Source organism: Ceratina calcarata, unplaced genomic scaffold, assembly GCF_001652005.2.
Source record: "Ceratina calcarata isolate Rehan_Ccalc_2016 unplaced genomic scaffold, ASM165200v1 scaffold84, whole genome shotgun sequence".
NCBI lineage: Eukaryota > Metazoa > Arthropoda > Insecta > Hymenoptera > Apidae > Ceratina > Ceratina calcarata.
The window spans coordinates 373,441-396,934 of record NW_017179735.1 but is presented as its reverse complement, the minus strand read 5'-3'; the positions used below and the strand labels follow the sequence as shown (position 1 = coordinate 396,934).

Here is a 23,494-nt window from a genome sequence, read left to right as displayed (position 1 = left end):
ATTTGGAAGAAATTGAAGGGGTACCCCTTGGAAAAATCTCAGAAAAATCGAAAATTTTTTTTTTGTTGGTTATTATTAGCAATGTTCTTCCGACGTCTGATTTTTTTAAAAAAAATGCGTTTCTAAAGTGCATAAACTTTTGGGATTGACTGTATAGCCAATACATCCTTAATCAATTGCATTGAAATCACAAATTGTTCTAGCAAGACATTCACTTAAAAGAGTATTTAATTCAAGAATGTAAAAGTAAGAAATGTTTCTAATTACTGATTAAGAAATATCGTTTCTCTACAGGAATTAATATTGGAAAGAAGAATTGCTTCTGTTACTGAATCTGGAATTTGTCTGTGCGCATCAAAAGGCAGCCGCGGAGGCGAAAGTCAGTGGTATGACGAACACGTTTGAGCTGGAAGCCTGGAAGCTGGCATCCGGTTCCTAGCGTAACAGATGTCCCGCAGGAACCAAAAGCACGATTAGTCGCGCCGAACACGCCGATTAGCCGCGTAAGAGGCCATCCTTCAGACTATGACTAAAAGATCTATGGGTGGTAAGCCGAGATCACAACGTGGGGAAATATGTTGCGCAAAGTGTCGAGCGTTGCTCGGGGCTGAAGATTCTTATTTTTCATAGAATATTAATTAAACGAGTGGGTAATGATAAATTATTTGAGAAGAATAATGTAAATTTGAGAGAGAGAAAGGATTAATGATAAAATTATTGTGAAAAAATATGAAGAGATAAATGAAATTTGTGGGACTGTCAAAACTATTTCTAGCTAAGCTACATGGATTGATAAAGACGAGCTCAAGTGAAGTTCTCAAGAGCCCTGAATGTACAAGTTGACGTTAGATAGCCACGAGTTCTGTTTCAAAGCTAATCGACAGTCAATCGAATCCGCTCACGACCTTTGAAATAATAAACTGTGTATCATTAGAGTTGTACCTATCAATGAAGAATTCAAGATGGGATATTCAAGTGGCCTGTTTTGGCTACTGAATCAGATAAGTTTCAAAGCTAATCGACAATGTGTTCAATTTATTTATGCTAGCAAGCGTTGTGAACGAAACGGCGAAGGCACCGCGAGAAAAACGCGATAACAGCCAGCCGAATGAAAGACACGGAATACGAAATTCGGCCCCTTTCTCCCATGCGGGAAGTGGATCGGATTACCACCCTTCCTGGCTGTCAGGCATTCGGCCGGGTATTCGCGGTGGGTGTTTGCGTGATTCCACGGACCAAAACAGACGCGTGACGAAGATTTCACCGGCGCTGTGCGGTGGTGAACGCATACTCAGACGAGTGCGGAAGAGGGTCCTCGAAGCGGCGCACCGACTCTGATGCGCGCACCCCTGTTCCGCGGCGCAAAACAGCAGGCATTAACGCACACGCGCGCACCCCGGCCACAATGATATCCGAATATGCTAAGGGAACAGGATTCCGATAAAGATTCCCGGTCCCCGCAGACAGTGCTCAGGGCCGTGCGAACACCGTCAACGGCGCATTATATTTTCTGCGTTTAATGCTCGCAGCGAGTCAGTTCTTGCCTGACAATTTTGTTGTTCGTAAATCATTTAAGAATTTAAACTGCAGGATTTTTTAAACATCGAGCTTGAATCGAACTTGGCAGTCGCTGAAGGATACTTATGTTTCAATAAATGATTAACAACATTTGTCTTGTATAGGGTAATATGGAAAACTATAAATTACGGAGAATTATGGGCAGGCTCCTCTCAGGCGTGAAAGATTGAAAGAGCCCTTTTTGCTTCTAAATCTAAGGAAAGATTCCCGTTTTGAGTACAGGGTGCGAGTGATCGATGGTGGCATCGATTGGTATCAGGGGAGCAAATACGATACCCCAGGGACGTAACGTAGCCGCACTTCGAGAAATTGCTAATCCCCCTTTCCCTTCTTCCATCCCCTTTTGTCAGAGCGTTACTTTTACGACATTTCTCCCCGGAACACCGTTTTAGGATAATAACTGACACTTCATCTATACTTACGCATTCCAACACAGTACAAAATGATATAAAAAGAATTTGATCCTCATTAATCTTTTCTACTAACCGTATTTAAAAGGAGTCTCGAAAGGAGGATTAGATGCATACAAGAATGAACTTAGAAAATAGTTTCTCTTGTTTAGCTCAGCCCAATTATTGTGCTCATTAGTCAAGAATTTACTCTCTCGAGTAAATCCCTTGAGCTACTAATGACAACAGCCTCTAGAATTCCTGAGATAGATAACCCTTCTAAAACACTAATTCTGTTCCATGTTACTCCAATGATTAGGTCTTCAAACCTTCCACACAAACTTTGACAGAAGCGATAGAAACGAAAGAACGTAAAAGAATTTAGAGTATCACCGACGAAAATCTCTTTTTAGTACCAATTATACATGACCACACGATAATAAAAGACAATTTTACTACGTATTTAAACTTAACAGAGATCCAAACGAGTTCTCTCGATTTTTATTTTGTTCTACCGACAGAAAGCCCGGTAGTTCCTCTTCACACTTTTCTCAGTCACAGCTGGAATTGTTTGCGTTAAGAAGTGTCGTGTTCCCGTGGTCCATCAGGGTGTCCCGGGTCAGAGATCACGCTCTGGGGTCCACAGGATGTACAACCCGTACGTGACCCACGTACAAACCGAAACACGCGACATTTCGTTCCCTCCGGGACCCTCGGCTTTGTGTTCTTAATATCACGACGCCTCAAGGGTTTAAATAGCATTAGAACCAACGAGACAAGTTATATACGATTGATATCGAGTATTTGCATTTTTTATTCCAGTTCAAGAACCCACTTGTTTGATTGCAGTCACGCACTAAGTAACTAATTTTATTAGAAGAAATTGTCTGTTATTTGCCATACGATATTCATATTTATGTTATATAACTGCTTTAGTAATAGCGACGAGAAAAATTGACGATGCAAGTGGGTCAAAGAGTTTGAAAAAGCTCTGGAGAACAAATCGTCGAATGTTGCGAGCGCAGGGTTTTCCTTTATTGCGAAACGTGCCGAGTGTTACCAGATTTCATCTGGCCTATCGTCGATCCATCTGTTCCGAGATCTGTCCCCGATTGTTCTTCGTCACGTAGGCTGACTGCCGTTTCCTCCGACGCGGCGCAGCTTTATTTTCCTCGCCCGACACGTGGTGCACACGCCGCCGCGATCCGCGGCAATTTCTGTTCGCCATTCCTCAAGGATCTCGAGAAGAAAGGAAGATATCTGGCGACATTCGGCGTCTGTTGCGCACGTTGCGCTCGCCACCCAAAATGCAGGCTTCCCCAGGTATTGTCCCCGTGAAGGATTTGCATTTAAAGTCTAAACAGTCTTGACGGGGCGCCCAGCCAGGACAATAGACACGGCAACCGTCTCCCGCTGGGCTCGGCTATTTTTTTACCCCTCCTCCCAGGGACACGTCTCTTAGCAGGAAAAAAGGGACAGCGCTTTGGGATGTTTGGAGTACCGGGTCCGGCCTGCACGCCTAATTTCTCAGTAGACACAATTAGCCGCTTTTAGGTCCGCGTCACCTCTTTGGGGGAACGTCGCTCGCCGTTTACCTGGGCCACGGGAAATTGGAAAAACAAACAAGCCCGGGTGGAGAGGCTGACAACGAAGACGATGACGAGATCCGGGATGGGAAATTGAGTCGTTAGGCGACCGATAGGCCATGGCGCGACTCTCTCTCGGACCTCGTAATTTTAGGTATTACCTCAAGGGGCTACTCGGAAGCGAGCAGTGGTTGATTGGTCTGTGACGAGACCACCCTGTTAGTTGTTGGAAAATAGCGTTAGCGCTCATTCCGGCCTCTTAACGACCGAGACCCACGAGATAGCGTTCGCCAGGGCCAAGTTACGCGGTATAGTTGGTATTATCGCCCTCGTTCCAAGCGTTTATACGCGCCGAATGACACACAGACCGCTGGGAAATTTATGGAACGATTGTACGAGCGTCGGGGTTAAAATATGCGACTTTCATGACGCGTAAAGGGATGTATTGAAATATTTAATAAATCGTTAGTCACATATCAAAGTGATCGAGGTCTACAAGGCGTACCGCGTTTTAATTAATCAGCTGATTAAAAATTAGTGGCGATTCGTGTGCGCGGTTATTAAATCGCCCGTTTGAAGCTCGGAATGCGCTTAAGTGTACGTTGAAATCATTTGTTTCTATAAGTATTTTAATTAATCAGCGCGTAACGAGGAAAATTTGTACGTGTAATTGTTTTGTTTAATGCTCCGTTTCATCTAATTCGAGCAGGTGAACAAATATTTGTATCCTGAGAAATTCGCATCGATTTTCCAACCACAACAGGATAAGACAGAGGATCCTAAACGAAAAGCAATCCACGGTTACTGAGAAGAGGTCGAAGTGGTCTGACAAAAGAACAGCGAGGACAATTATAACGGAGTCGAAGGTAAACAGCGGTTGGGAAAATCCTGTTTCCTGTCGAGTCACGGGCCGTTTAGAAGGCGACGTGTATCGTCGAACGGACATTCATTCGTATACACCATTTTCGCTCGGTTAGCAGAAAATTGCTTCGATAAACACCGGGGCTAAGACAAGACTCTTTGGGCTCTCTCTCTCATGGTCCAGGTGATCCTTGTTGAGATAGACGCGAGACGGCTGCACAAACAGCCTCGTTCTCGATTTAACGCGGCGCATCGCGTCGAACGCCGTTGCCACGCCAGGCCAACGGCAGGTAAAATTCTGGCGCTGGAGATTTAAAGAGGCCCGTTTAGCCTACAATGGCTCGTCACGGAAGTGCTACCGCGATTGTATTCGGCTCACGATGTCCTCGAAAGGTGGACTTTATTCGCCTTAGCATCCGGTTGAATAAATACCGTGAAAATCGACTGGCTTTCTCTAGCAGCCACGTGGAGCTTTTTACGATCCCACCTTTTGCTTCGTTTCAAATGTTTTTCTTCGCTGAGAAAAGTGGAGCTTCTTGTTTTGTTTTCAGGGGGAAGGGGATTGTTATTACTATTGTGTGCTTGTCATGAATAGAGTTTACAGCCAATTTTATTCGGACATCAAGTCGTAATTTATGTGTTTAACAATAAATGAGAAAATATACTGACGAATAAGATGAGTCTGTCATATAAGAAAAAATAATGCCCGAGACCTGAGCTACTCTTTCAACACTTTTTTTACGACCATCCTAGATCATCCGTTAACTAATTACTTCCAAGAACGAGATAACTCGTTGCCGCGTCAAATGATCCACGCCAATTAAAATAACATTAGGCCCTGATCCAAACTCTTTCTTCGAGAAACCTAAAAAGAAACCGAACTTATTATAACAGGGAAAAAATATATACGGAAAGGGGTCGATCCGTAACCGATTCTGTCGTTAAAAAACTGGAGTTGGCCACATGTCGTGGGAGTTGAAACACGTTTATGCGAACCTTGAGAAGTCACTGGGTCGGCTCGTAAACAAACAAGGATGATTATGTGAGCGAAGATGGTGCAGATGTTGGGAGGAAGACTGGTTAACGATAGTTACTTGATCAGATTACTATAGGAGAGATCATCCCTCTCGTCGCTTTCCGTATGTCGCGAGAGATGGGACTTCCTCCTTTTTCTTTTAGTTTAGAATTAATTTGTCGCATTTAACAAGATTTTCTGGTGAGATTGTATGACTTTTATATTTATATTTATTTATGAAAAATGATTTGATTATTCTGGTTGTCTTTATTTAATTATTCTATAAATTATGTACATAGATTGTAAAGTAAAAATTGTACAGTTATTTAAATAATGAGAATAACAGTAATTATGATTTAACTTAAGAAACTCATTAAAGGGTATAGAATTATTCAAGTTTACTTACACGACGTCTCGTCCGTGTCTGTGTTAGTGGAGCGCATCAGTGTGCATCGTATGTTAAAATCTTGTGTACGTACCTGCAACATAGGAAAAGTTTGTTCATTAGTAACAGAATACCCACGTAATTATTGTTCCATAATTACTATCTACAATTAGAGATGTATTTTTATTTAAACTATCTATTTTTATTTAATTATAACACAATAATACATAGAAGACTTTTGTTTATTTTAATATTCGTAGAATCAGAAGTTGAACGAAAGACCATAAGTTTTATTAATTTGTCAAATCTGAGTTTTGAAAAAAGAGAAGCCTGTTAGGCTTAAGTGTATTTAAGAGGCAATGCGTGTTCCGGCGAGGAACTTTAAACTTTCCTCTCCGAAATCGATGAGTCGTTCTACCCTCGGAGCTGTCACCATCAATCTTTAGGGTGCGCCGCGGCGTACAGGGGTTGCCACGGTTCCACCCCCGCATCGCGTTCCAAGGTGGCCCCCCCCCCAAAAAAAAACTCGCAAGGTGTCCGGTGCGAACATTACGGCGTGCACGCTTACGCGACGGATTAAAAACGCGAACCCTTTCGCCTCCCGGTAATGTTAATTCGTGTCTGCCGCCCTCTCCCCACGCGTGTTGCACTTTGCGAATAACCAAGACAAAAAATCCAGACGAACGCGCGTCCTCCCGCGGGACGCTCGCGCGAGAAAGGGGGCGCGCTTTTTCATTTTGCGGTAAGAGGTTCACCCCCGGTCGCGACTGTCGACGGAATGAAACGCTGCTGGTTAAATATTCCACCGTCCGAGAAAGGAAGGAAGCGGGCAAGGTACTCGCGCGACGCTTTAAGAGAATGCGGATTGAAAAATGTATCCCCGGGGGGTCGCCCGGGTCTCTTTGAAAAAGTGTTCTACACACTGATTTTGTACTACGGAAACTCTATAGAAAGTTCGTCATTCCTGTTGTCTTGAATCGAGAAACACACTTTCTCACATTTTAAAGAAGTCTGACAAAATATTTTGGCATTTTTCATAATTTGCCTTCAGCAATTATATGAATTACTTTTGTTACACTTTACCTCACGTTGAAAAAATAATTATTCTAATGACAATTAAATCGTTTCAAAGTGAATTCACTTGTTAGACTATAAATACTCCACTTAATTGTTTCACGAGTGAATGAGTTATTGAGTTGAACGCGGGTCAATCAACTGCCTGTTTCCAAGCTCGGTTATCACTCCACAAGCGGTGAAAGGAAGGCGAACGCTCGACCTGCGAAAGGTCAGGGCGCGTTTATCCGCCACCTCTGTTGAAGCCAGGGTCAGAACGAAGGTGTTTCACTCCTATTACGTGTGTGGGTGGGTGGTTTCCTTTGTCTTTCGGCCCGGTTTTCGGGACCCCAGGCTCGAACGTCCGTGTGCGCGGGCGTAAAGCGATCCTTAAGTTCGCCGAAGAGAACGAGCAGGAGGAGGGGGTGGGTATAGGAGCGCACAATGCACCTGCACGTGCAACGAGCTTCGAAAGCATCTCGAGAGGGCCGATGTAGCAGGTGACCGCGAGCACGTACATACACATAACTTATCCCCCGCTTTAAGTGGTTCCCGTGGCAACCGTAGCTTCGGGAATAAAGGATACCGGCCGAGAGCCGCGTCGCTGCACCGGAGTGCACGTAAATCAAAATTACTTCCTCGGTTAATTGGCTCTTGGCTGAACAAGGACAAGCCAGTTATCTTCTGTTTTGTTCCACGGGTTCGACCATTCCTGCGACTGTCCGCATTATGTCGAAGAAGATTCTTACTTTTTATTTGATCTCTGTAATAACCAGTCCTTACGTCGTGATATTTTTAAGATTGATAGACCCATCGTTTGTAACTATTCATACTTACATTTCCCAGAAATGTAATCAGTTACGAGATAACCGAGAAGATAAAGACTTTACCCTGCGTAGCAAACAGGAATGACGAATCGTAGGCAATTGTTTTCGATGGGCAATCGAGAATTTAACAAATCCAGGAAACGATTGCGGGTATCATTTTCTCATGGTCATGATGCATCGGGTACGTGTCTTCGCGGAGAGATCGACCCTCCCACGAATGACTCGGCCCTCGGGCGAAGGTCATTACAACCAGGTAGAACGACTGCTATCCCTGGACGAATTATCGTGATCGCCTTGCCACGGGATCGCTAATCGATTCGCGCAAACAGCCTAATCCGAGCCGCAGTGACTCACGCCGCACGGCTATAATTACAGACCCGAAAGGCGGTTGTTTGAAATTGCGAACGGGATTCCAGCGAAATTGTCTTGGAATTTCATTCCCGACACCATGGAACCTTCTCTCATTAATCCTTTATTCTTAATCGTTCCTTTGATAGACTGCTACATAATTAAAAATGTACAAGCAGTTTACTCGTTCGAAAGAAAATGAAGACAACAAACCAGAACCACCGAAACTCCTTAACTTTTATCAGCTTCGTCTACAAAAAACCTGACTCCGAGTATCTGGAACACACGTTTGGACGGAAATATCTGGGCGAGACAGGGATCATTCGCAGCGGGCTTTTAAAGTCTGTAGCGTATCATAGAGGATTAATGGAAATGCGCGCGCTGTACGAGGCGAGGAGACGATAGACGTATGAGAAAGACCCGAGGGCACGGGGGCCAGGATTGATAAAGGCAGCTTTTAACCCTTAACTTAACTGGTATCCCGGGCCGGTAACGATGATATATGACGTGGCAGGATCACGCCTGACCTTGATGGGCTGCGGCAACGAGGATAAATGGGACGATAGCCTTTCGTTGCGCATCGGCATTCTCTTCCCTCGCGTTAAATATCGATCCTCCCACCCCGATACGCGTCGCCTCGTGTACCGTGGCAAGTTGGACGGTTTGTCAGATCGGTATCGGGATGGAAAGACAGGCCGTCCTGTTCGCATCCCTCTGCTCCGATGAAGCAATTGTCGATTGCCCCAGGAACAGGTACAAGCACGCGCGTGCACTACGCGAGTATTCAACAGGTGTGTCGCGCTAAGAACGTTCACGCTTCATTGTCACTCTCTACTGTTCTCATTTTCTTTTTACTTGCATTTTACTTTGTGCTTATTACGCAGCTTCGCGAGAGATATTGAAGAATCGAGCGATTTGTAGAGAAATCTGGTATACACTATTAAAAAATCAATATTTTTTGTATAATATGGCATAGTGTCACAAAGACTGCTTCGTTTTTTAATATCCAATATTAAAATATACTTCGTTTCAATATATAAATCAACAATACTGAAGTAACAATGATAAATACAGCTTCAAAATGTGTAAGAAAATATAAGACATTGTTAATGATTATGGATTGAATATTTGATTATGAATTAGCTTCTATCTGAATTGTCTTTAAATCAAGCTCCGGTGATCTCGCGACGAAGGCAAATTATAGGTAGAAGGTAAGCTCTCGATACAAATCCTGGCTTGACCTCTTGCAATCGGCAGATCAGCCGAGTAATCACGACGGTTCAACGTCTGCCTAATGGGCATACTAATCGACGTTAATTCGACGACAAGCCGCGCGTAACCGTTTAAACGTGGCTTATTGACAAGTAACGTGCATACGCGGCGCTCTGGCAATAAAAGTACTGACTACTTGTGTGGCCCGAATTGATGTAATTGTAATATTGACTGCATCGCACTTATTTCTTTTGTCTCGAGATAATTCCGTTGATCTTTCGCTAAATTCAATTGAGTGTAATTTAAGTAAACTCGAGTAATCCATTAATTTAATCAAATATTCTTGAAACTGATTAGCTTCGCACGTTATGCATTTTTATATTTAATAAATTATAAACTATATTAACAAATGTTAACTATTATAGCAATTTTTTATGTCAATACACATTCAACTCTTATGCACTTTTATCCGAATTAATACCGCAATCCATGCAGTGAATGTTTACAAGAAAAAGGTTGACGAACACCGAATGGTCCTTTTGATCCGAAAATATCCGGGAATTTGGGTCACGTAGCTAGCCACGAACGTTGGATGACCACGTTTGGTAATCGCGTTTCGTGCATACGGTTTCAACAATGAAACCGATCTCTTCAGAGGGGGGGAAGGGAAATCCGTTTAGTTGCGGGTATAACCGAGTGTCCTTTCGGTGGAAAAAAGAGAGCGGCTCTCTCGCAATCGGTAGAGGAAGGACATCGCAGCTTTATCCGGTTTATGGACAGTTTGATGGATTTAAAAGTGCCACTTTTATCATTCGAGCCTCTTTACACATACACAGCTCATTAATTCACTTCGTTCCAGGAAATATAAAATATCATTTAATAAAACGAAAAAATAATCAGTCATACTATTTTTATTAATCGATAGTAACCATTTTTTTATTAAATCAGTCACTAATCTTAAACAAGTACAACTGGCACAATAGCAATAATCGTGCTTCTTGTCGAAAAATAATTGAGGCTGCAATTAGAGTGGTAAATTCGACCCCATGGGATAGAATTCGAGCAGGCCGAAGGACCACCATGGGAAGGGAGTGACGTAACAATTTCGAGTGTCCCATAAGCGTGACACGGTCACGTGTTACAAAAGAATCACGACTGTCGAGAGGCGGTAGAGACAAATTACAGGAAAAGCATAGCAAGCAAAGAGGAGAGAAATATGTAGAGGTTGGATCTGTTGGTTTAGGGCTGGAGAGAAACACGACACCGGTTCCTGAACGGCTCGAGCCATTAGCTATTTACGGAAACACCGCTGCAAATGGGGCATCCAACGATTCTCGTCCACACTGGATGAGAGAAGTATAGAAAGAGCTTTTTTCCTCTACGCCGAATATCGAAAAGGGTTCGCGACGACAGGCACGGTTCCTCTTTATTTCGGGAGTGGCCGCTCCGCATCGTGGAAAATTGTACGTAACGACGGAAAAGGGTGGAACTTTCACCCTCCTTTCCTGCCTCGTCCCTGTCTTCACTATTCTTTCTCGCTCCAACGGAGACAGTTGCTACGCGGACGAAAAGCTGCGGCGATGTTTAAACTATTTTTCTACGAGGGGAACCGCTCGGCGCCGGTAATTAGCAATGCCTACGGGTTTCTTCGGGGGCGGGAAAAGGCTTCGACGAGAGTCTGCTGGCCGACGAGCGAAGAAACCAGAATAAAGCAATTAGTCGAGGGTGGCTCGAAAGGGTAGACGCGATATAAATACGTACGCCCCGTGCGCTCGCAGTTAGATGAATTTGCCGAATTGTTAACTTTTCAATTAATCGAGAGTGCATTACTCGAATGTGTTTCATCTATCCTTGCCAAAAGGATTCCTATTCGTTGCGCGCGGCGAACTTCTCGGGATTGAATGCCTGGAGTTAATTTAGAACTGTAATTACGCGGCACAATGAGCTGAATATTAGGATTGTAACGTAACTGTTACACGCGGCTTCGTAATTAAAATGAATAAATCAAATTTCGACGTTGAGAAATTGTCTTTGTTCATATTTTTGTTTCTGAGCGATCATAAAAATCGTGTCCGATAAACAACTGGGACCGGCTCGTATTTTTGTTCAATCAATAACTCGACCGTTAACCGAGCGCAATATTTTTGTAAGCTATTTTCAGTGAACGATGCACGCACTGCAGCGCAACGGTAAGAACTATTTCGTTATCGTTTGCCAGGGAACATAAATCTCCAAATTCCCAGGCCGCGTACGCGCCGCGCACGCATCGCGGATTGTTTGCTTTAAAGTCGTAAAGTCTAGCTGCCGGCAGGTCGAAGCGTAAAATCGTAAAAATATACGCTTGTCCAGGTCCGAAGAGTCAAGGCAATAACCCTGCCGCAGTCGTAAGGTCCAAGTAGCACTTCTTGTTTCATCAACAGTCGAAATTATCGGACTTTCTGAAATTTTATCACGAGGGCACGTGGAGTTGCAGCATTTGGAATTTGCAAAATCGAGAAGAACACTTGAAAGGAACGCTTTGTATGGCTCGTACGGAGTCACTCGAGGCGAGCAGATGTTCGCCGAACAGGAGAGGGATAAAAAAAAAAAAAAAAAAAAAAAAAAAAAAAAAAAAAAAAAAAAAAAAAAAAAAAAAAAAAAAAAAAAAACAGAGGGAAGGGAGGAGGAGAACGGCGAGACAATGTACGAATCTTGCAATAAGATGCAACCGGAGATAAGCCAGGACCCCCAAAGAGGCTTGCCAGTGGATGGGAGCTCGAGTTATTATTACGAATGACAGACTTTCCGTGCCAGGTGCCCCTTGCAGATCAAAGGGATCAGCGATCGCGATCTACGAAAAACGGGCACGTATTATTTTTTCTAAAGCGCGGAGTGTACCAGCACACCTTCTCATTTCGGTCCATCTTCCTCCGTTAGGGTCGGGGGCCTCGATCGTGAAAGGTCTCTGCCCTCTGTGTGCGTCCGTGTAGAGGACGTGGACATCTCTTTTGTACCACCGAAATTGGGACACGACGTGTCGCCGGGTTCGGAACGCGATGCACCCGATCGATAGCCGACCGACCTGTGTACACGGCCGTTCTCACCTTTCCGCGGACCCGTTTTCCTTTTTAACGAGACCCAGGTCGGCCCGTGGAACCACTTTGTCCACGGGAATGTCCGAGTCAACGACGCCGCTGGGAATATAAAAGCGTTGCACCACCCTTTCCACTCAGGGATTTAAATGATTAGCTGTCTCTGAATAAGAATAATAATAATTTTCTAATTACAATTTACACATTCTAAGTAACATTTTTTATCGATTGTTTATCATAAATAACAATCTTCCGCCCTGTATTCTTATTTTCATTTAATTTACTTGAAAGAAGAATGAAAAAAATTTGAATTTCAGCCAATTTTTATTAGCCAGAATCTGCTCTTGATACAGATATTATCTAGGAAGCTGGTAATTCATTGTGTAATTGCCAGGCCATTACAGTTACATCAATCAAGGCTTTTACATCGGGTCTGAACGGGGAAAAGCGATCCCGTTCCCCGAAGCCCTCGGACAGAGCGAACAGGCCTCCTACCATAATTATTAACCTCTTAATTAGAGAGCAGATATATCTGCCCGAGCATTTGTGTTTTAATTATAGATCACGATCGCCCCGTAGATCAGAGCCAGGGCGCAACAGTCTAAGCCGGCCGTTTGAGAAATTGGAAGGAATAGACAAAGGGAATCTTGATCGACTGTTATTGGTGTAGTTTGCGGAGATACATTAGCCGCGTTTCGTTTTGATTTACGGTAATGCTTTTTAAACGGTAATTGGATTTCCTCAGATTGAGCGAACGAATTATGGTCAGCTGTGATTTCATACAGGACTCGTGTTCACTGTTATGTATCAAATCGTGTACCAACACGTGAGCCTCTGAGTTAATTGCGATTAACGAAATACTTAATCAACTGCGTAATCAATTGGTTCATGTTAATTAAATAACAGTGTCCTCTTTGGACACGTTCATCGAGGTCGTAAATGCAATTACGTTAATTGTAATTCGATTCAATCTTTGTAGAATTGATCCAAAAAGCAACAGGAGCATCCCAAAGTTGCACTCTTTGCATTTATAAAAATTCGTAGTTCAATAAGAATATCTTTAGAACAGTAGGACTACCAAATTAATCAGAATTATTAGTTTCGAATGGAGAAATGCATGTATAAAAAAAATCATAAATGAAGTAAGACATGAATTTAACAATCGTTGTTTGACGTTAAATTACTGCGTTAGAAATTGTTGAATATTCTATGGAATTTTCATTGTTTTACTAAAATTGCAATATGTGCACTCGTTATTCAGACTGTTCATATTTCCCACTTTTACTTTCGTTTCCTTCCGCATGTTTCACGCGTCCTTCTTGCCCCCGCGCCTGTTTAAAATGCATCGCAGACGCGACGCTCCCGGGTATATTGCAACGACGAGATAAACGCCGCGTACGTATGCCATCATCTTCCCGAAACGCGTTGCGTTGATGGCGAGACTCGCGGGAAGGCACGCCCGTTGCGTTCGTCTAAATAATTTGTCCCACCCCCGACGGCGCTGAGCTTTAAGTTTAGGGAAAAATATTGGAGAGAGAATGCGTCGCGCTGAAAGACATTTTTAATATCGCCCGCATACGCTCTCGCAATACCCAACGCGTCGTCTGCGTTGACCATTAACTCTTCCGTATCGTTCTGTAATATTAAACTGAGAATAACAGTCTGACAATAAAATTCGCGAATGTATATTGAAGTTCGTTGGGTCGTTCACGAGAAGTGAATTTATTTAAACGTTGCCATACGTTCACGAGAGATCGTGATACAATTTTTAATTGCTAAGTTATATAAAGCCGACTTATTTATAAAATGCACTGCCGTTCCGACGAAAATAAATGTTGAAACTAATTGGATAACTGAATTTCGATGAGATATTTTCAACAACAGATATCACGACGTGCATACGAATCCTGTACAAATCAACCGGACGACACGCACACAGAGCCGTGCAATTAACGTAACGATATTGACGACATTTTAATGAAATAAAGCGCGCGCGCAACAGGAAATTAAGCGTCCCTCTTTTGACGCGTCTCTTTCTACGTCTTGCCACCGGGTTTCCTTCCCCGACTTCCCTTTTCTCTTTCGTCTCACTGATTTTCCTCCTTGTTCCGTCGAGTCCGCTTCCCGTCCTCACGGCGAGAGCGCAACGCCGAGGCTCGCCTCCCGTGCGACCGACCCCGCCGTCTGCACGTTTGGTCGCGGGAAAATATCGCAACATCCGAACTAAGGTGGGAGATTTATAAAGCCCCTTGTTGGGTGAAAAGGTACAAATGAAGAAGAGCCTGGCAGCCAAGATTTACTTTTTCCTTTTATTCCAACGCCCTTCTGCTTTGCATCGGAAATGAAACCAGCAACATTTCTTGCATTTCGTTAAATAAATGTACTAATTAAACGTGGGAAACTTCCCCATGAAGAGAGCTAGTAATGAAGGGATAATTAGCGCCTGAAAGAATTCGAGGCCGTTTCCCGAATGCTTATAGAATTTCTAAACTTGCTTCCTTCTAATTGATAAATAGAAATAATTATCTCTAATAATATAGACAAATTCTTAATTCTTATCTGTATTAATAGATATTATATTAATTTCTTTCTTCTATTATGTTAATTTTATTCTTATATTAATTTCCAAACTTGCTTCCTTCTAACTGATAAATAGAAATAATTATCTCTACTTTTTTTAATTATTTTTATATCAATACAAATAACAAATTAATGTTACTCTAATTCTATATTATCGGGTAAATGATAACTAATCTGTATATTGAATGTGGTACGCATTGGCGAAATCATTGCTCTATTGTGAGTAATTAATGCTAACAATGGCTGCATAATCTCGCAATAAACGGCTTCGACTGCCCTCAAAGAGAGAACACCGTTCCATTCACAGCTTATCGTTCTAAATATAATGATATTCAACTGGAGTAGCAGCTTACAATTTCCTATGAATTCACTAACAATCAACTGTTTCCAAGTAGCAATGTAAACAAGCACAATAGATAAAGCTATTTATGTACATCGATTTATAAACCAATTTCATGAAAATAGCAAGTGCTCGATGAAAATTATTATATTATATAAAAATAATGTAATCGTGTGAACCGTAGAATGTGTATCATGATATTTAGGGCATGAAAGAAATTTCCATATAGATTATAATTTTTACAATATTTTAAAATTTTCACAGAGAAACCTAATAGAATACTTAATTATGGAACGGAGAAGCTTTCTATGGGAAGACCATCAATCAAAATTGATGAAAAGATTAAAAAACCGTTGAAAGAGGAGAAATCACGTTACGTGAGAAAAATAAAAAAGAGACAGCTGACTCTATAATGGTCGGGCACGGTAGGCGCGTGACAAATCGAGGCGCGAAGAATCACCGACTTCCGGCGTCACGACGACGTCCGTCGACGCATGCGGGCGGTTCTCCACAGATTTTCGTCGGAAAGTTCACGAAAAATTTCGTGCCGGTTCGTCGAGATACATCTCTTTGAGATCTTTAAATATAACACACCGGCGTTCTCGGTTTTCTTTTTCCCGTTACGGTGACTCAGGTCCTTTGCCGGCGGTGCGCGGCAGCCACTCTAATTGGCCGTTTAATTGCGGCAATCAAAGCGGTGCACGCGATCCGTCGACGTTTCAAATAACGACGCGCGGCGGAGAGAGCCACCGGAGACGATTTGCATAAGCGCGAGTTTCCCCGGTTTTCAGGGGCGATCGATGCTCCCTCGTCTCCGGGACTCGTTTTGCATTTTTACATTTTCATTCCGGACGTCTCGCGGGAGCCCGCGCGCGTTGCGCCGTCGCGCCGTTCACTTCCGGTAACTCGACGCCCGGATTTTGAGTTCGCGTCCGACGGCGCCGGGATAAAGGGTTGGGGTCCTTTAACTCGACGCCAATTCGATTTCCACACGAGGGACAGAGTGAGTCGGAGCTGAAGTTCGACTTGAAACGGGTAACTGAATGAAATTTAACGCGTCTCAGGAATCCATCTGATCGACCGCTGAGATTTCCATCGTCATTTTTATCGAAATACTCAATTGTGTGATTAGCTAAAAAATATCCGGACGACATTTCATCTGTCATATGATATTTATATTTTATTCATAGTTTTTAATATAAATTATTCTTATTCTATTTAAATCTGCAAACGCTCTTTGTTATATTTTTAAAATATTCGTATATGCCAATACGACATAAAACTTGATTTTAGACAAACGTGAAAACCTTGCCAACTAGGAAAACGTTTACAATTATTCCTAATCATCTAACGCACAGTACTTTTTCGCGTCAGTCAATTACATTATATTATACATTAAAGTATACATCGTATCATAAATTGCAATATACATTACATTATACATTATAGTACGCATTAAATTCTGCATTACACTGGCCAATGCAATTAGCCTTATCAGATGGCAACTAAAAACGCACTTCAGATACACATTAAATAAATTGTTCGATGGACGTGGCGTGCGAAAATCTCCGAGAAGCGTGATAAAAAGTCGTGCACGATTTTCGACTCGTCACGAGGCCGACTCCACTTCACATTGTGTCGCGCATCATAAATGGCGACCTCCGATCGAATATCCGTTCGATTCATCGCCGGGCGTCGATTACTGTAATTAATTCGCCAGCCAGGTTATATTCTTTGACGTCGCGCGTTCGCGTCATCGCGATCCGGCCTCTGATTAATTAAATTTAATTAAGCTCGCTCGATTTCTTGTAACAAGAGGCCGCACCCCCCTCCCAACCACCCCTTCCGTCCCCCTACTCCGAACGCCGATGGTGCATCAATAATTAACACGATCGGTTTAACCCCCGTGGCGGTCCGTTCGACACAAAATGAGCAAAGAAAACGGCGAGCAACTCTACATGTGAATCCTGATATGTACAGCTAGGGGGCAAAGTGTTCTCTGGTGCCCGATAGTTAGTTTATTCAAAACCGATCTTGTACAGTGAAAACTGAAAATAGTATAAAACCGTGAAATAATAAGTACGTACGCTACATACAAAAAGGCATCTTTCATGATTTTTTAAGATTCAGTAAAACACTTTTGCTGTTTATACTCCAACTATTTTTCAAATGCAGAACTCTAGACTTTAACGTTTATGAATAAAGGAGAATTTCTTGTCAAAAATGAAGATTATAGTCTTAGTTAAAAACGACTATCTATAAGAGAATTTAGGACGTCGAGGAATCTGTTTTTTGTGGCAAATCTGGTGCAGGAGATCGAAATAGGAGTTCACCCTAGATTTCTTTTATCTTATTTAGAGCTCGAGACGATGAATTAATCATCGGATCCGTCGGATCTGAAGAGACGATTTCAACGCCCGTAGCCTTTTTTTCCCTAACTGTCACGCATTGTCCTTCGGGATTGGCGTTCAACCGGTGAAAAATAGTGATCGCCAGCCACTTTCTTGTTTCCGTATTTTTATAAACGTGGGACAAAAACTCCGCGGGGCGCCGCTTTTCAACCGTACGTGGCTTTTTCGTCAAGCAAGACGAACGACGTTCTCAATTTCATTGGGCGTCGGCGACCCCGCGAAAAAAAACCGTGCCGGAAGTCATAAAACCGGATGAAGGATTACACGCGTTGCAAGCCATTGACGCTCGTGATTCTCTTAATGGCACAGACGACGAGAGCGCGAAAACATATTCGTTTCGATTTCAGCTTTACTGATTTCACAGCGGGACAAACATTTCTTTCCTCAGAAAATTCATTATTTTTTTAAATTTAATTAAGCTCGCTCGATTTCTTGTAACAAGAGGCCGCACCCCCCTCCCAACCACCCCTTCCGTCCCCCTACTCCGAACGCCGATGGTGCATCAATAATTAACACGATCGGTTTAACCCCCGTGGCGGTCCGTTCGACACAAAATGAGCAAAGAAAACGGCGAGCAACTCTACATGTGAATCCTGATATGTACAGCTAGGGGGCAAAGTGTTCTCTGGTGCCCGATAGTTAGTTTATTCAAAACCGATCTTGTACAGTGAAAACTGAAAATAGTATAAAACCGTGAAATAATAAGTACGTACGCTACATACAAAAAGGCATCTTTCATGATTTTTTAAGATTCAGTAAAACACTTTTGCTGTTTATACTCCAACTATTTTTCAAATGCAGAACTCTAGACTTTAACGTTTATGAATAAAGGAGAATTTCTTGTCAAAAATGAAGATTATAGTCTTAGTTAAAAACGACTATCTATAAGAGAATTTAGGACGTCGAGGAATCTGTTTTTTGTGGCAAATCTGGTGCAGGAGATCGAAATAGGAGTTCACCCTAGATTTCTTTTATCTTATTTAGAGCTCGAGACGATGAATTAATCATCGGATCCGTCGGATCTGAAGAGACGATTTCAACGCCCGTAGCCTTTTTTTCCCTAACTGTCACGCATTGTCCTTCGGGATTGGCGTTCAACCGGTGAAAAATAGTGATCGCCAGCCACTTTCTTGTTTCCGTATTTTTATAAACGTGGGACAAAAACTCCGCGGGGCGCCGCTTTTCAACCGTACGTGGCTTTTTCGTCAAGCAAGACGAACGACGTTCTCAATTTCATTGGGCGTCGGCGACCCCGCGAAAAAAAACCGTGCCGGAAGTCATAAAACCGGATGAAGGATTACACGCGTTGCAAGCCATTGACGCTCGTGATTCTCTTAATGGCACAGACGACGAGAGCGCGAAAACATATTCGTTTCGATTTCAGCTTTACTGATTTCACAGCGGGACAAACATTTCTTTCCTCAGAAAATTCATTATTTTTTCGAGATCTTGTAACAACATAAAAATATGAAATTAAATGAATCGACAATTTCCTCGATAATAAATCAAAACATTCAATTAAAAACTCACATTATTTTGTGATACACAATAGACGAAATTTTTTAATTAATAAACATCTGTGAATAAAAATTATTGAAGGATGTAAGGATCGTTTAACTAATTCGGAGATGTCGGGAGCAGGTAGCACGTGAGCCGAGTTTACATATGAAAATAATTTCATCGCGCATGATTTCCGGTTCGCAAATTTTGATTGCATTCGAATTATTTGATGTGGAATAAATTTCGCGTACGGAATGACGCCGCTGCTCTGGTGCCCGCGTATACTACATATTGTGTAACCGGCGCGAGCCTAGTACAAGTCAGTTTTAATTAACGATCGCCGGGATGTTGAAAAATATGAGATTTATTGTTACATTAGTTCACGGCAGCAATACGGATTCCGTGCTAATAATTGCATTGAAATGCATTACTTTTTTAACGGGACGTTTTTCCACGCGATAACAATGCAAATGTACGAGACGTCTGTAACTGAAAATTAATATGAGTGTTCAATACTACGTGCAACAATAAATCAATATGAAATGTGTAATAATAAATGCACTGTGATGAACGTTGCGTTCCAGGATGCACGTTGTAGCTGAATGAAATTGGAAACAGATTTTCAGACAATTTTATTAGCATAATTAAAAAAGTTGCCAGCCACTGGCTACAAAATGCTAAATCATTTCTACTCATGTATTAATTTCAGCCTTTCATTTTCGTTCTTAAAATAGTTATTGTATAAATGCACTGTGATGAACGTTGCGTTCCAGGATGCACGTTGTAGCTGAATGAAATTGGAAACAGATTTTCAGACAATTTTATTAGCATAATTAAAAAAGTTGCCAGCCACTGGCTACAAAATGCTAAATCATTTCTACTCATGTATTAATTTCAGCCTTTCATTTTCGTTCTTAAAATAGTTATTGCGTTTTTAATATTAAGCAACGGTCGAATTTTCGATATGAAAGAATATTTTAATTAAAAAAAAACTGAAGTTTAGGGTTCCAATTTTCGAGGCACGAAGCGTCGTAAGAAAAAATGCAGACACTGGACACCGAGCGGAGGTCAGTAATTAAGAGTTCTGATAATTATCGGCTTGTCATGTTCCGAGATTAGCCAGTGGAAGACAATAATCGCGGAGTATGTACCGGGTGATCCTCTTCGCGAGCACGGTTCCTAATGGGGGCTTAGGGTTGCCAAATTATTACCGCTCGGTTGATTGGACCCTCCAAGACGCGATTGAATTTCATGACTCGCTTTGTTAGAGTTTCGATCCCCGCAATAACTAAGTATTAGATTAGATTGTCGGTGGAGATTGAATTTTCTACTTTGAAATAAAAAAGGGGAACTTAATTTGGATTATCAATTCCATTTAGTCTCCCTGTTGAAATTGGTGCATCGAATATTTTAACTCGATGGACTTATTAAATAAATTAACGATTTCACGTGTCGTTAAAATGATTAAAAACACAAAGCACTCTTTTAATAAGATGAATGAAGCAGTCATTCCTTAATCTAACCATTTGAAAAAATTCTGAACATTTCACGATGCCATAAGAATTACAAGTCAAATAAGGTGAAACGCATTTGAATTTTATTGCCACGTTAACGGACACGTTTTATGAAAGAATAAAAGTATTGTTACTTTTCAACGTGGGATCGGGTTGCCCCTCGCGTCCTCGGCCGAGGTCCAGAAACCCGTTTGCAGGCAACACCTATCATGCATCCGTTGAAACACAATCGTGGCAATAAATTTCTCTATCCACCGTTTCATCTTTATTCTCCTCGCCTGTGTTTTAACCGCGCACGCGGTGCCAGCTTCAATGGGTGGTAACGGAAGGTCGTGAGATGCAGTTCTTATCAAGTACCAAGTGGAAGTGCCAATATTTTGCCACGCTCGGTACCATCTCGCCAGTTATAAATCCTTCTAACTGATTACTAGCCCTTCATAGAACTGATATCTGGAATAGAAAATGCTTGCAGAGTTTTTTTTTTAAAATAAGAAAGACTAGCAAATTCTGTAGGGAATTTCATCGAAATATTGTTCTGTTAATTTAGATTAGAAATGGGTCAAATCTGGAGATGAAGTGATAAACAATTGAAACAATTATACCGCCACATTTAACATCAGTTCTAATATTTCCTAGAAATACTGATTTATAATATCTGATTTATACTTAAAAGGCAATGAATAAAAAAAAATTAATAAAGACCGTTTGTAAAACGAGTAGATTAAACTACATCATGTTCATAAAAAAAGTAAGACGCATTGATATAATAAAATAAAATCGATTAAAATTCAGATTGTCGACGTTGGATAAACTCCTATAACAATATCGTCGTAGTTGCAGCGTTCCTATCAGACGGTAAACACACGAGGCGATTCAATTCGTTCGTGCAGCGATGCGAAAGCAGCCGGCACGATATATCAGAATAAAGACCGTTCGAAAAATCGTCTCCGGTTCTCCGTGGCTTCCGGTTGTTCACCGGAGCTCCCCTCCCGGGAGGCCGGAAAGGAATCCGAAATAAGTACACACAGCGGGATCAATACAGTCCAGCTGGCTCGCATTTATGGACATTAATTCTCTCGATATCAAAGGAGAGAGCACGCGAGAGGCCCTCTCGATTTTCCCGGGCGCCAATACCCCGGCTCGTACATTTTGGATACACAATTATACCCGCGTCGAAGGGGTTGCGAGAAGGGGTGGCTATGGAAACACTGTCTAAGAATAATAAGATAGCCGAGGGTATTCGAAGATTGGTAAGACGCGGCGATCGGGACGAGGAGGGGAGGACGGAGGTCCGTTTGAAAGGAATCGCGGGAAGTATTTCGTTCCGGCCGACAGCCAGGAATTTCAGGCTCTTTGTGATTGGCAATAGACCGAGGAAATTGGTTTGAAATTCGCGGGGCTATGGAATGTATTGGCAATCAGATTTTCCGCTGCACCCCTCCCTCCCTCTTTCCGCCGTCGACCCTCCTGCGGATCGACGGTCCAGCCTCTTTCTCTTTCTTCCCCTCTTTCCACCCACCGCTCTACCAGTTATTCTCAGAATGCCAATCGGTAAGACGGAGCGCCGGACTCGGCTATATTTCCCGGAATCTCTATCCTTCTTTCAACGGGACCCGCGGAAATTCGAAAGCCGGCCACTCCTCTCGGTAAGCGTAACACTGGTCGGTGAGCGCGTGCTGCTCGCGGACCATTATCCCCGGCAAGTTTTACGACCGGCTGTACGGAAAATACGTCCGCCGTCGCCGTAAAGGAAAGCGATATCCAAGCGATTTCAAACCTTAACCCCAAGAAACGCGGTAAATGTAGAAACAAGCATTGACATTCGTAGAATCCGAAAGATTTCAACGATTTATGTCTATTATAGCGTAAAACTATATGCGGTTTCTTATTTGTCGAGGAAACATATCGTATAGGAGGAAAACAGGCCAAGAAAATTCATTCAGAATTTACGAAACCTGTTTCTCTGCTGCTATTACGTACGCAGATTTCTCAACAACGGCGGAAGTGTTCCATTCATTCTCGTATCGCACGATTGACAAATACGCTTTAGAAAGGAGATAAAACTGTCGCCGGGCGAAAGTTCGAGCGGACGGAAGCTCCGTGGTAATTCAACCGCGTATCGCGCCTTACGAAAACTTTCGTTAGAACGCATGTAAACATTAGATCCTCGTGACGTAACCAATAAGTGGAGCCGTTGTATACTTCAGAAATTTTGACGAACACCCTCCATTATTCATGGGCGACCGGCGGCGGGCGCCCTCCTCTCTCAGCGCGCGACACGAAAGTGTCAGTTTCATCCCACGCCACGCTTGTATCGAGAAAATTGATTTCGAAATCGTTCATTTCCAGACGTCCCTCCGCTCCCCATTCGGTCCGACTAGAATCTGTTGTAAACTCTTCAACGAGATCGTTTAAACCGATAAAGGGTTAGCTATTACCTTTGCTATTACGTCGGTTGAAGAAGAATACAGGTTTCATCCGAAAGGAATGATGCTGTTCCAGTTTCATACAAGTTTTCAGTGAACATATACGAATTCTTGTTAACAGTTTTTGAAAAACAATGGAATACGATGTTATTTTTTTGTATAATTGCAAGTCACATACAGTTCAATCAACAAATGACAGAACTATGTATTAGAATATTAGAAGTTATGCGTTAAAAAATTCCTTACAACCGAGAAAAGCAGAATACAACGTTTTATTACATGTTTTACACTTTTGGCAGTGATCTTACGGCTCATACAACCTGGAAATGCTATTTCTAAGTAAAAATGTATACTATAAACTGAATTGTATTAAGGATATATAGGCTATACACTTAAAC

At 42.3% G+C, this 23,494-nt stretch overlaps 1 protein-coding gene across 11 annotated transcripts in view; it reads right to left on the bottom strand.

The window, feature by feature from the left end:
• Ten-m (teneurin transmembrane protein Ten-m) overlaps positions 1 to 23,494 on the bottom strand; it is a 455,606-nt gene that overhangs the window by 76,928 nt on the left and 355,184 nt on the right. Inside the window, exons 1-2 of one of the 11 annotated variants that reach the window (XM_026818673.1) lie at positions 12,140 to 12,172; positions 5,836 to 5,908 (exon numbers count right to left, since the gene is read on the bottom strand). The exons of 9 other annotated variants lie outside the window; for them this stretch is intronic. In XM_026818673.1, coding sequence (XP_026674474.1) covers positions 5,836 to 5,908; positions 12,140 to 12,157 — 91 coding nt within the window. In that variant the 5' untranslated portion in view covers positions 12,158 to 12,172. Of the gene's footprint in view, positions 1 to 5,835; positions 5,909 to 12,139; positions 12,173 to 23,494 lie in introns of those variants that run through there. One more of the 11 variants, XM_026818674.1, reaches the window with a different exon arrangement.